The 13,518-nt window shown below is 40.6% G+C and overlaps 1 protein-coding gene across 5 annotated transcripts in view; it reads right to left on the bottom strand.

Moving 5' to 3' along the window:
- Positions 1 to 4,631: 4,631 nt before the first annotated feature.
- Positions 4,632 to 13,518, bottom strand: part of JAK2 (Janus kinase 2) — a 327,031-nt gene continuing 318,144 nt past the window's right edge. For all 5 annotated transcript variants that reach the window (XM_044272134.1, XM_044272099.1, XM_044272108.1 and 2 more), the window contains exon 24: positions 4,632 to 11,993. In XM_044272134.1, the coding sequence (XP_044128069.1) occupies positions 11,886 to 11,993 (108 nt within the window). In that variant the 3' untranslated portion in view covers positions 4,632 to 11,885. The remainder of the gene's footprint in view (positions 11,994 to 13,518) is intronic.

Genomic DNA, 13,518 nt, shown 5'->3' with positions numbered 1-13,518 from the left:
CATCAGTAAAGCTCCTCCCTCTCATTAAACAAAAGGTCATTATAACATCAAAATTTTCTAATCGAATATATCTATCAAATAAATCAAACCCACTCTGTCATCGAAGATTTTCAATCGAAAATAGACCAATTTTTTCGGTGATTAATCACGCTGATGAAAATATGTGTATCAAAATTCGTAAGGCAGAGTGCCTCATAGGAAGCAGGACACATTGTATTCACGATTGAGACCCCTGGGGTCCATCGTTTGTAAACGATGGATCCAGTAAGCCTCTCTTTTCAGTAATAATTTATTCCTATCGCCCCCTCGACGAGGTAGCGGTACCCCCTCAATAATCTAATATCTTAACTGCGAAATATTGTGTTTCTTTTCCTGAAAATGAAAGGGTATTGGAAGCAATAGATTCTCAAACCTACTATCGCAAGTGAACGTGCCCTTTATTGGAATACTTTCACCTGAATGAGGGTGGGAGAAACATGAACCCTTGATAACGCTAGAGCAATTTACGCAATTAATCAAGGGTTCATGTTTCTCCCACCCTCACTCAGGTGAAAGTATTCCAATAAGGGGCACGTTCACTTGCGATAGTAGGTTTGTGGTTTACATTCTCAAATGTCCATGTGGATTACTATATGTGGGGGAAACCTCGATGAGAATGAAGGACAGATTAAGTAAGCACAAATCTACTATCTGCAAAGAGAATCTATTGCTTCCAATACCCTTTCATTTTCAGGAAAAGAAACACAATATTTCGCAGTTAAGGTATTAGATTATTGAGGGGGTACCGCTACCTCGTCGAGGGGGCGATAGGAATAAATTATTACTGAAAAGAGAGGCTTACTGGATCCATCATTTACAAACAATGGAGCCCAGGGGTCTCAATCGTGAATACAATGTGTCCTGCTTCCTATGAGGCACTCTGCCTTACGAATTTTGATACACATATTTTCTTTTTCCTCAGCGTGATTAATCACCGAAAAAATTGGACTATTTTCGATTAAAAATCTTTGACATAGAGTGGGTTCGATTTATTTGATATTGATTATATTCGATTCAAAAATTTTGATGTTATAATGACCTTTTGTTTAATGAGGGGGAGGAGCTTTACTGATGTCAGCAAGATGTTTTGTTTGCAGTCTGATCAAAGCTCATTAGTGCTCAAAAACGCGTCACTATGCCACTATAATATGTGACCAATAAATCATTTCTTTGATTTTCATCTTTGCAAAGTGCTGGTCTTCTCAATTACAACGTTTTGTTTGGATGCCATTCCGTGGACACGTGCACCGCTAACTTCACAAGGTAGTGCCGCCCTGCTTTCTACTAGAAACTGTCAGCACTCCTGACATGTATATTTAATGAAATATTTGTAATAATACTGGGTGTTTTTTTTTTTTTTTTTTTTTTTTTATAGAACTTTGTTGCAGAACTGGCAGCCCATTATAGAAATGCAAATGTGGACAAGAATAGGACATGCGCTATCTTTTTGGGGGGGCCACGGAAGGGAAAAGCGGATGCAGACAGCACATGGTCTGCATCTTTTACGGCCCCATTGAAATGAATGTGTCCGCAGCTGTTTTGCTAAATTGTGGAACAGATGTGGCCTCTTAATCTGCTATTCCTATGAAAATGTGCGAATGAATTGGCAACAGAATGTTACCAGTTTGAGGTATATTACACAATGATACTGTACAAGCCACCAATGTCAGACTGTAGGTACCTACCTAAGTTAACACCCTGTTGCCAATGTATTTATACATTTTAGGAGGAATAACAAAGGAAAATCACAAGGTACAGTTATAAGGGAAGATGCCCCAGAATTATTTCATTGGGAATACAAGTGGGTACTAAATGTCAGGAGAGGTGACAGATCCTCATTACAACAAATATTTTTTGTATGTACATTATGGAATGTACCGTATTAATTTTCATTGAAAAATATTTAAACTTTTCAATTTATCCTACAAATAACTGACACCTTACCATGTAGCTATTTATATCTGAATAAAATGATTTGCAATGTTTGACATCTGCTGGGATGGTGTTATAATGATTCGTTAATGATCTTGCAGTGTAAATAGGGTGTAGGCGGCTGCGTTAAAGCCATGCTATTGTAACTGCACATTTTGGGTTTATAGTCTCTGTTCTGCCGATCGCTGGGTCCAGTAGAAGCAGTTTTGTGTACAGCAATCATGAGACAGATCACATGATTGCTAGGAGATCCATATCCGTCGTACAGATGACTATGGAACTGAGAATCCTTTTCTAAAGAGAACCCCAAATTGTAGAGTGCTGTCGTCACTGTTAGGCTACTTTCACACTGGCGTTTTGGCTTTGTTTGTGAGATCAGTTCAGGGCTCCCAAAACGGATCAGTTTGGCACTAATGCATTCTGAATGAAAAAGGATCCACTTAGAATGAATCAGTTTGCCTCCGTTCCGTCTTTATTCCGCTTTGGTGGTGGACACCAAAACGCTGGTTGCAGTGTTCTGGTGTCTGTCTGACGAAACTGAGCCAAACACAATAGAAAGTCATGACAATAGAAAACTGATCCGTCCTCTATTGACTTTCAATAGTGTTCAAGACGGATCTGTCTTGGCTATGTTAAAGATAATACAAACAGATCCGTTCTGAATGGATGCAGACATTTGTATTATCTGAACGGATCAGTCTGTGCAGATTCATGACGGATCCGCACCAAACGCGAGTGAGAGAGTAGCCTTATTTAGTTGAATGCACTAATGATCTATTCCAACAGGCAATCAGCGGCACTTTTACACAGACAGATTATCGCTAGCGATAATCTGTCCAAACAACAGGCAAAGTAAAGAGCTTTTCAGTTTTTATCTTGTCCACCTTTAAAACACAATGGCCCTTATTTACTTTGGTGGACGTGCCTGAATTTTTGTGTGCTTTGTGCCAACATTTGTCACATCTCATTTTAGACAAGTTAATGAACAAGTAAAAAAAAAAAGGAATTATCGATTGGGCCAAGCCCATTGAGAACGTATGTCCAAAAAATGCTTTCCCTGCTAAAGCCTCATTCACACGTCCGTGCTCAAATCCGTGAGAAGGTGGTCAGTGATGCATCTGTGAAGCTGTCCGTGAAGGATCCGTGTGCCCGTTTTTTGCTGTCCGTGTGCCATCCGTGTTTCACTGACATTGAACAGCTGAAAAATTATTTTCAAAGCATCTCTTCCTAATGATCCGTGAAACACAGATGGCATCCGTGGTTTTCACGGACCCATAGACGATAATGGGTGTGATGGATCCGTGAACACTGAATAGAGCATGCACCCGTGCTAAAAAAAACGGATCCACGGACCGTACTTAAACACTTGTGTGAATACACACATTAAAATAAATGGGGACGTGTGCTGTCTGTGGAGAACACGTACAGCACACGTCAGTGGAACACTTACGTGTGGATGAGCCTTAAGGATGTAGCTCATATGTCCTTGCAGGCTAGAATGCAAGTAGAGGAGGACATACTTCATATGTCCTTGCTACTGATGGCAATATCTCAGGTTGCATAGCAGCTAGTGATACAAGTTACAGTTTTTGGCAATCCAAGCTTTAAACCAAGACCGCAACACAACCCAAGATACAGGCTTTAGAAATGGGTCTCAGTGAGAGCTGCATAAACCTGCAGCTCTCAGTCCCAACCCGATTTCTAATAGCTGTATCACGTGTGTCAAACTCAGGGTCCACGACAAAGAAATCAGAATGTGAGGTGCAACTCTTGTGAGGCTTCTAAAGACCAGAGAGAAGCACAGACAGGTTTTATCCCAGGCTGCCGCTGCTTTCGGTTTCTACACAACAGTAACAGACGATGATGGTGAAGATTGTCATAAATTGTACATTTAGTGTGCAAAGGATGCATCTTACAGCAGAGATGTCAAGAGAGGGAGCTTCTGACTAAAAGACTAAGAACTGAGCCACCGGTGTAAGGTCTCAGGGATGCGGATTTCTATAGGGCAGGTTCTGGCAAAATTTACTGAGTAAACTTAAAGACGGTCAGTGGTATTGGCACCAGCACAGGAAGCGGGCCGCCATCTTGAATTCTGAGCTCTGATGTTAAAGAGGTGGAATTGGCTGCCTATATCAAGTGGAGTTGAGATGTTAATAATGCCAAAATGAAATAAATTGATGCAGAAGGAAGTCAATTTAATGAATGTTGGGGAAAGCAAATACATGTTTGTGCATCAAGGAGAAAAAACATTATTAGTGTTGAGTGAGGAGAGCTTCGGATGCTTCATCCGAAGTCGCTTAGTTCAAAACTTTGGAATACTACTGTACGGAGATCCGTCTCCATACAGTATTAGAATGCATGGGCTCTGATGAGATTAAGTAAATTATTCGCGAAGTCGCGTGTGACTTCGTTGAATAACTTTGGTAGTTGATTTTTAAAGTGGAAAACCGAGGTACTAGTCGGAACCAAAGCAGAGTTCGGTGTCATGTTTTTATATTGGTTGTGTGAATGCGCCCTAAGGAAGTGGCTTGACAGAAAGTAGAAAACCCCTTTAAGCATTAAGACTAGCAGTAGCCAATTTGTGGTACTAGGTTAAAAAAGCAAAGTGTGACAGTTGTCTAAAGGCAGATTTAAAATATATAACATACACGTTATTACTTAAAAAATGGTTTATTAAAGCTAAAGCTCTTTCACTTATACAGCTTCAAATAAAATAATCAATAGCTGTGGCATAAAGTCACAGAAAACACAGCTCAATCAATAGTGACCTCTCCTTCCAGAAATAAAAACACACAACTTAAAAATCACTTTTGAACAAAAGAGAGAAAAAAAAAAATCACTTCTAGGGGTTATATTCTTTTAAGAGAACAAGCCACTTAATTTTCTTCTACTTTTGGAAGATCTCAAACTACATATAGAAGTATTTACATGTCCCTGAGAAATATTATACAGACATAAAATAGGTTTTACAAATCCATTCTTTACACGGTTTTACATAGAAATTGCTCTTTCACCTTAACATATAAACAAAAGCAGGTGAGTATTAAAAAACAAGTCCAAGCTATGTACAAGTAGAGGCGATAGCAGTAAAAAGACAGAGAAACATGTAAAATGGTATACAGGCGCATTCCCACTCTTAGGGTTCCATAACTCCTAATTATTTCAATAGAGCGGTGGCCATATATTTGCTGCCCTCTCTCTGCTGAATCTGTATTTTCAGGACATCAGTGGGGTCCCAGCTCGGGACTTACACTAATGTGACTAATAAGAATCAGACATGTCAGAAGATCCTATTTTTGGGATGACTCAAAACTAAGACTTGAGTCAATCTAAACATAAACCTGCTTGACTCTAGATACTGGCACCTCTAACAAGTTAAATATAACATTTACAATATTCTGAGGTAATTGATGACATCAGTACATATACTGAATCATTCTGTCATTTTCAGACAACTGCAAAACTAAATGCCCTTCGTAATAAGAGAGAAAGCGTGCTGGGTATAGGATAGTCTTTCACCACCAGTACCTATGAATGAATGTGAGACCAGTACAGTATACAGAGACAATTCCTTTTTGGATGAAGTCCTGAGGTGTGGTGCATCTTTACGTAAATTTTTAAATCCTCTATATGAATGCGCTAGATTTATATACTACTGCGGCACTTGCAGAGGCTAAACAATGGGGGCTTGCTTTTAGGATACATAAACATTTATACACATCTGCTAATAGTAGACATAATCTAACATGAAAAGGTTGGATTGTAAGTGACAGCATATAAAGAATCTTTTCCTTTCAGACTGGTAAAATAAGTAGCAAAAAAAAAAAAAAACAACCAAAAAAACAAAACAGAACGGTTTCCTGTTCCAGATGGGTATATATGAACTAAAGAGCTTCCAACACAGGTTTCCATACTGGAGGTCTGCGGGACCACATGTGTAGACATGTCCTACTGCTATACGCTTCATATTAGGGGAGTTCTTAAAATTGATAACCCCAAATTAGCTCCTGGGGACACGAGTGTACATTGATCTAATAGGGTCTTTTAGGCATATAAGAAATTGTGATTAAAAAAAGTCATCCTCCGCCTCACCCACTTTATCCAACCTAGGAAAAAGTTGGATAAAGTGGGCGAGGTGGAGGATGACTTTTTAAATGTCGGAAAAAGTGGAATAGGAGCTTCATAAATATCACACTTATTCTGAACACCATATTTCTCAATGTATGTATACAAGACAACTGGTAAAAATACACTGATAAATCTGCTTCCCTTCTATTACAAAGCTGACTTCCGGCAGACACCACTAGGGGGAGCTTAGTACATAGGAATTACTGTAATTATTTAATGGATTGGAAGCTAAAATAGTCTCTTAGAATTGCTCTCCCCCTAATGGCTGCTTCATACATTTTTTTTTGCTGGGAAAAAAAGTCCAGTGCCAGACTACCCCGTAGCAGCTGCATGGTCTGCCTCCATTACAGGTATGCTACTGATTGGTGGCATGTGCAATTAAAGCTGAATAATACCTTTAAATGGTGAAAAAACACATTTGTTTGCTTGTTGTAATTCTGCTCTTCACTCTCATTATACTTTGTCATGAAGTTCAATTTCTTTTCAGCCTGCACACTCTATCCGCTAAATAATGCACTTTGATCCTTGTGATCCTTCCAAACTTTATTCCTCACCCATCCAATAACTATTATTGAACATATTCCAGAAGAATATTATTCTGGATTATGTTTGTCGAAGAGAGTGGGTGAGTAAGTGATGTGATAAAAGATCCATAAAAGTAAAGTAAAGCAAATTGGTTGTCAACACTAGTCAACTTTTAACCAAAGTTTAAACGTAACATTAAAGGGGTTGTCCGGGTTCAGAGTTGAACCCGGACAAACCTCTATTTTTACCCAGGCACCCCCCCCCCCCTGACTTAAGCATTGGAGCAGTTCATGCTCCGATGCTCTCCTTTGTGCTGCGCTAAATCGCGCAGGGCAAAGGCTCTTTTGTTTATAGTAACACACTGCCGGGAGAAGGCTTCCCCCTGGCAGTGTGTTCGGTGACGTCACCAGCTCTGATGGGCGGGCTTAAGCGCTGCCCTAGACGTTTTACTGGCTAGAGCAGCGCTAAAGCCCGCCCATCAGTGCCGGTGACGTCACCGGGCTCCCTGAGCAGCCGGAAGAAGAGGCTTCAGCGCTCCTGCAAGGAACACGGTACCTCACTGAGTCTAGGAAAACAACACTACAGGCGAATAATTTCCTATAAGAAACACGTGGAAAAGGTAGGACATGGATGTATGTTATGTGTGTGTCTGTCTTGTACTAATGGAACAAAGTCCTCAATCCCGGACAACCCTTTTAAGTTTAAAATGGAGTTACAAGCTACATGATAGTCTGACAATATCTGACTTGCTATGAGAAGGTAAGAATATGGATGAAAATCGAGATGATACAGCACACAACCTTTAAGTGGCACAGTACTTTGGGAAAACTTCCGTCTTCTGCATTGAGGACAGACTGCTATTAGAGTGCTTCTCTCTCCTCATTCTAGAGATCGGCAGGCATCTTAGTGCTCGGACGCCCACTGATCCAAACTTTCTATGTCGTTATGACACTTTGCCCAAAAAACAGTGTCACTTTAATATTACAAGAAATGGGCTAAAAATGAAAAAAAAAAAAACACACGAAGATCTTCTTTATATCTTGCACAAACTGTCCTGTTTTCAGGTTTATAAAAATGGAGGCAGAAAATCTGTAAGCAATATTCCTAACACCCCAAGCACAGACCTGGCTGTGCTGGGCGTCAGCTGCAAATCACAAAGGTACTGTAGGCCTATTAGAATTACTGTAGGATACTAAGAAAGTGATCCACAGCTTTTGCTATATAAGAATCATGGCTATTTGGATTTTTTTTCTCATATAAGTTAACTTTTTTTTTTTTGTTGCTTACTCATTAAAGGGTTGTCCAGCAAAATAAATGGATAAGGGGCAGTATGGGTTAAAAGAATAAAGCAATTCTCACCTCACTGATCCCCACCGATGCTGCTCTCCTCTTGGCTCTGCGTCCTGGTCCAGTTTTGACACACATAAAATGCTCTCCCGGCTAATCACTAGCTGCGGCAGGTCACTGCTGTGTGATAAGAAGCTGCTGCTGTTCCTAAGCGTACCAGGTCCCTGATGGTCTCCACTAACAGGACCATGTAGGAAATGCCCTCTCAGATAATCACCGGCTGAGGCTGCTAATTGGTTGAGCGGACATTTCCATCAATTTCCTGTGTTTCGAGATTAAACTTGAAAGTGGGGACTCGGTAAGCATTGGGACAACTGCAGTGGGGGAACAGTGAGGTATTACTTCTCTTATTGCATAGTGCCGCTTTCCTAAAAAGTTTTATCCTGCTGGACAACGCCTAAAAAAGTCACTACGCAATATGAATTTTATTGACCATTGGTCATTTAGCACAGCTAGTAGTTATAATAATGGATGTTTTCATTCGGAGTTCCATGGCTACGTCCGGGGTCATGTGTGTATCATATATTTTAAGAACAATCAGCATATTTACGTGGTGTCTTTTCACACCACCCAAAGATAAGTGGTTTAAAAAATTGCCACATGGTCAGTGAATGGGGCCACGCGCAGTCCTCTGCTTAGTGGGTGGCTGGAAGTGCCTTTATAGAAGGAAAGAACTTTAAAGGCACTGAAGTGCTAAAAATACATCAGCCCCTTCATATTTAGGCTTATGGGGGCCTCACCAGTTAGATCTTCACTCATAAGCAAGCAATGGCAAATTAATAAAGTAATATAGTAACAGCAGAAGGTTCTAATTAAATAGAATAAATCAGACAAAAACATTTAAAAAGTTTGAAAACTATAACAATAATTTTTTTGTATGTATTATTGATTGTTTTCATTGCTATTGTAAGGAAATGCACTATTTGTATTGATATATTAGGCTAGTTTATGCCATGTTAGGGCATTATATTGTTAATGTACACCTTTAACATGCCCAAAGACTTCCATCAACTAGACATATGTCATCCAAATATGGTTTTGGATACAACAGTATGAAAATAAGAAAAAAATAAATACATATTAGGGAAGATTTATCATAACTGGTGTAAGGGAAAACTGGCTTAGCTGCCCATAGCAACCAATCAGCTTGTATTTTCAAAGATCCTTTGGAAAATGAAAGGAGGGAGCTGATAGGTTGTTATGGGCAACTAAACCAGTTTTCCTTTACACCAGTTTAAATAAATCTCCCCCATAGTATACATGGAATTAGAATATCTTTTTTTTATGTTAACAATTGGAGTTAAAGGCAGACATGTATAGGGATACAGAGCATATGGTTAAGTAGCACTTTTGAAAACACGTACTAAATATGTCTTTAATGTAAACTAATGCTTTCTATATATCTTATTGTGCTATCATTTTACATATATCTGTCCCTTGACCTAGCCATAACAGCTTGATTGAAAGCATCCATTGCTGAGCTGCACTCAGGGAACTGGAAAAATCTGCACAAAAAATAGCTGTTACAAAGTCACTATTCTCATTTCACAATTACCGGTAGTTTTATGTCATTAATATATAAGTTCAGACCCGGCTTTCGAGTGATAACTTGGAGTTGATCATTTATAAAGCTAAAAGAAAAGTCAAACCAAATCCTTACGCTGGGTACAGTGTATAGAGACAATTAACAACTAGCTATAGGTTGTAAATGCCCCAAAAAATGTGCACAGTTCTCCGACTAGTCTACTAGTCTTCAAAAATGCTATAACACCAATTCATTGCCTACCTTTTTTTGGATTTGCATCCTTTTACCAGGCATATGTTGTGTGGCCTTGAGATTTACATTGTACTTTCACACGCAGAATTCACAACTCTTCATGCAAGGTCACCTTACTGGTCCTTCAGCTCTTGTTTTCAGACTGTAGGTGTGTAACACTTTGAATGTGCATTTACAAAAGGCACAGTGGTAACTAGCAACACACTTTTAAAGGGGTTAAATCCAAATAGAAAAAGGCTGCCCTATCCTTTCATAAACAGTGCTAACTCTCCTTCGTTGGGTTGGATCGAATATTGCAACTTAGCCCCAGTTAAGCAAATAACTGACACAGCCCATGGCCAATTTTTTTCAAAACCCAAACCTTTGTTTTAATCCCAGGAAACATCTTTATGCCTAATTTAGATGGCAATAATTTCTGTCCATGTGCTATCCTGGCTGCACCCTCACAGAACACAGACCCATTAAAGTCAATGCTGCAATTCACACTTCAGTTAGAACATTGCTAATGTAAGTCCCAGTGGAAGAATCTGCCCCAAAAACCCAAGGCTGACCCTGCCGCAGTTTTACAGTTTGAATGTAATGGTTCTACCTGTGGCTTTAGACTCATGTCTTTTCTTGGTGCAATCTAGAATTAACCTGCAGTAGTATGGATGGTGTCACGGCCTTTCACTGACAACACTGGGAATCAGAATCCACATGGTTTTCGGCACAAAAGCCACACACAAAGTGTGAATGAAGCTTGTGGCATGCGCCATTCATGTCTGTTTTCCATCTGAGACTCATTCATCCAAATGAATGTTTAAAAAAACTAAAAGTATCCAGGCATCCAGATACATCTGTTTTGCAGATGGAAAATGGAGTGGCCACCTGAATCACGCCTTAAGCTGAAGCTCTCTTCTGAGAAGTGCAAACCAAAACAAAGTACTATCATTTCCATTGATTTTTGAAAAAACACCTAATAAGAGAAAGCTAATTTCTTAGGAGGTGACTCATAGCACTATAAGGGCTGTTTTACACGAGCAAATCCATCGTGGGACTCAGGCTCCATGTGTGAGCGTGGTCCTCCGTTCTGGACTTGCAGGAGCGCACGGTATTATCATGATTTATAATGCTGTGCACTTCTGCTTGACCTTACTGATACAGGATCATAGTGACATAAAGCCTTCAGGAGTCTGGAAACCCCCTTTAAAGCTGTATGTCCATCTTAGACATTTATGGCACTTCTTTTTCCTTCATTACACAAGTTGTATTGTTGAGCTAAATTAGGAGCGGAAAAGAGTTACAGACAACTGTTCTTTGAAGTGAAGTGTCAAAGTGACTGTATGCAAACCATAAAAAAACTTCAGTGCTGTTTTCAGAGCAACCAAATATGGTGATTAGTCCATCGCAGCCTGTGTCATAACAAGGCTGAAATCACTGCACCTAACTGGGATTAAAAGATAAATAAAAAAATGTATCTGTACATATGCAAATCATTAAGTGGCAGGCATATATATCTATTATAACCACACATACATACATACATACACACAAACACACACCCCCAAAGCTATTTCCTTGGTGTATGTTTGTCCCATTCCTTTAAAAGCACTTGAGGAAGCGTGAAATGGTGATGCTTGATCCCTTTAACGTGACACATAGGAGATAATCCTTGCTGTTTAGGTTTCATATTGCTAGAAACTGGGTATGATGGGCACATACCTAAAATTGTCCAAAATGTATTAAATATGTCCTTATTATTTAGCAAATTTACAGAAAATGACCAATATACATATTCAAATGCCCAATGTGTGCTAGATTCAACATAAGCCCTTGAAAAAGGTCATGTAAAGTCTACAACTGTACAAATACTCTGTGCACTCAGAACCCTCCTTACAGATCAAGATGAACTTGTCTCTTCACAATGATCTTCCATGTCTTCTCCGGCTGTTCTGCTTGAAGAACTAGATGTGACGGCTTAGCTAAGAGCACGTGTTCACTCTATTTACGCAAACGCGGCTAGCACAGAAGCTGTGTACGTCATGGATGTTTTCATTCCAGAACAAGAAAGACTTGTCCATACCAGAAGAGATTTGAAAAGATACATTAGATTCTATTTTGCAGAATGGCTCTGTCCAGAAGTGAATCATGTAACCCCTCATACTCCCATATTGTCCCATGTTCGTTCCACTTTTATTGTGAGATCCTTAAAGGAAGGACGTTGGCTAATGTTGTTATTCCAGCACTCAGTCATGAGGAGATAAATCTGAAAAAATTAATAAAAATAACAATTAAAATTCCAAATAATCTAAGCCACCTCTTTGCAATTCTTAAGTCCCTTGCTTTTACCCAAGTTTCTTGTTTTGCATGCACTGGCAAAGGTGGGAGCTAAACGGATGTCTTCTTGTAGAAATATCATTTCTACTGCCCTACTAAACATCCCTTAACAACTTGCCTGTTTGGCCGTTAGCCCCTTAAGGGCATGGCCCAATTTGGTACTTAAAGCGGCCCTGTCAGCATGATAAGCTCTACTAAATCAGGCATAGTGCCTGGTAGGGTTGATCATGCTGATAAAAATGGTGGGTATTACTAATGGAGAGAAATCATTACATATATATGCAAATTAGTTAGTTGGAGCACCGAGGGGTGTGCTGTAGCGCTATGAGCACTACTACAGCTACTTCCTGGTACTCAGAACACCCCCCCCCCCCCCTGCCCAGTCTTGCCTTGTCTTCTGCACCTGCACACTGCCTCCAAATGTCAGCATGTACTGTTGCGAGCAGAGCAGACTCATAGTTCGCAGGCTCTGATGACATCATTTAACATGCTCCTCCTCTGTGTCTGAAGCCAAAGGCCCTGACTTTTGGAGACACTGTGACAGGGAAAGATGAGATGTCTTGCTCTGTCAATCAAATGTCAGGGGTCGGGCCTGGCAGACATGGCGTATAGACGTGCTGAAAGAGACTCTCCGCAGAATCCTGATCCCCTTAGTCTCCCTTCACCCTTCTGGCTGCCCACCCTGTCTGGTGAAGCCCCCTGCACGTGCTGACTGACTATTTGCTGGAATAAAGACAGAGCAGGCTTACCAAAGCACGGTTGAAGGAGTCAGCAGCCTCCATTGTGAAAGAGATGGGAGAGACAGCGTGGAGAAGACGAGGGAGAGGTGAGACCGGGAGGGTGCACACCAATCGGGGCTGGTATAGAAATATCCTCCGACCGCTGAAAGGGCCATTAAGAGAAGCTGCAGAGGAGTGCACGTTGTGAAGTGCGGGCGGCCACCTTGTGAGTGTGACCACAAGGCTGTTCGTGAAGTGCCTGGGGCCCCTCTGTGCAGGAAAGTTGTGGGGAACGTCCCTCGAACATCCACATATAACACTGGAGGTCGGATAAAGAGGGCCTGGGATGCTTGGCTGTTTGGGACATATATATCAGAAACACTGCTTGTTTGGTAGAAGCAGCCACTGTTTGATGATCCTGAGGGGAAGACCTGGAGTGGCCATATTGTATGCAGACACTGCTGTACCACTGGCATCGTGTGGACTGTCCTCATAATTTGGCTGTGGCCTACATTGATCAAGAACATACACAAAAATAGATTCTGGTCCCTGTCTTTCTTTTTGGGCAGTTTAAGCCTAATCTCACAAATCAGCTGTCTATGGGGTGGAAGACCGTTTCAGCGCCCCCTCATACCTCAAAGTTTTGATAGACAACATGAGCCAGACAGAGGAAGAAGACATTTCTGCTGCTCAATCTGATAATACTGCACACACAGACAGAATTATGTCAGCCAT

Source organism: Bufo gargarizans, chromosome 1 (genome assembly GCF_014858855.1).
Source record: "Bufo gargarizans isolate SCDJY-AF-19 chromosome 1, ASM1485885v1, whole genome shotgun sequence".
NCBI classification, from domain to species: Eukaryota; Metazoa; Chordata; class Amphibia; order Anura; family Bufonidae; genus Bufo; species Bufo gargarizans.
This window is presented reverse-complemented; position numbering and strand designations above follow the sequence as displayed.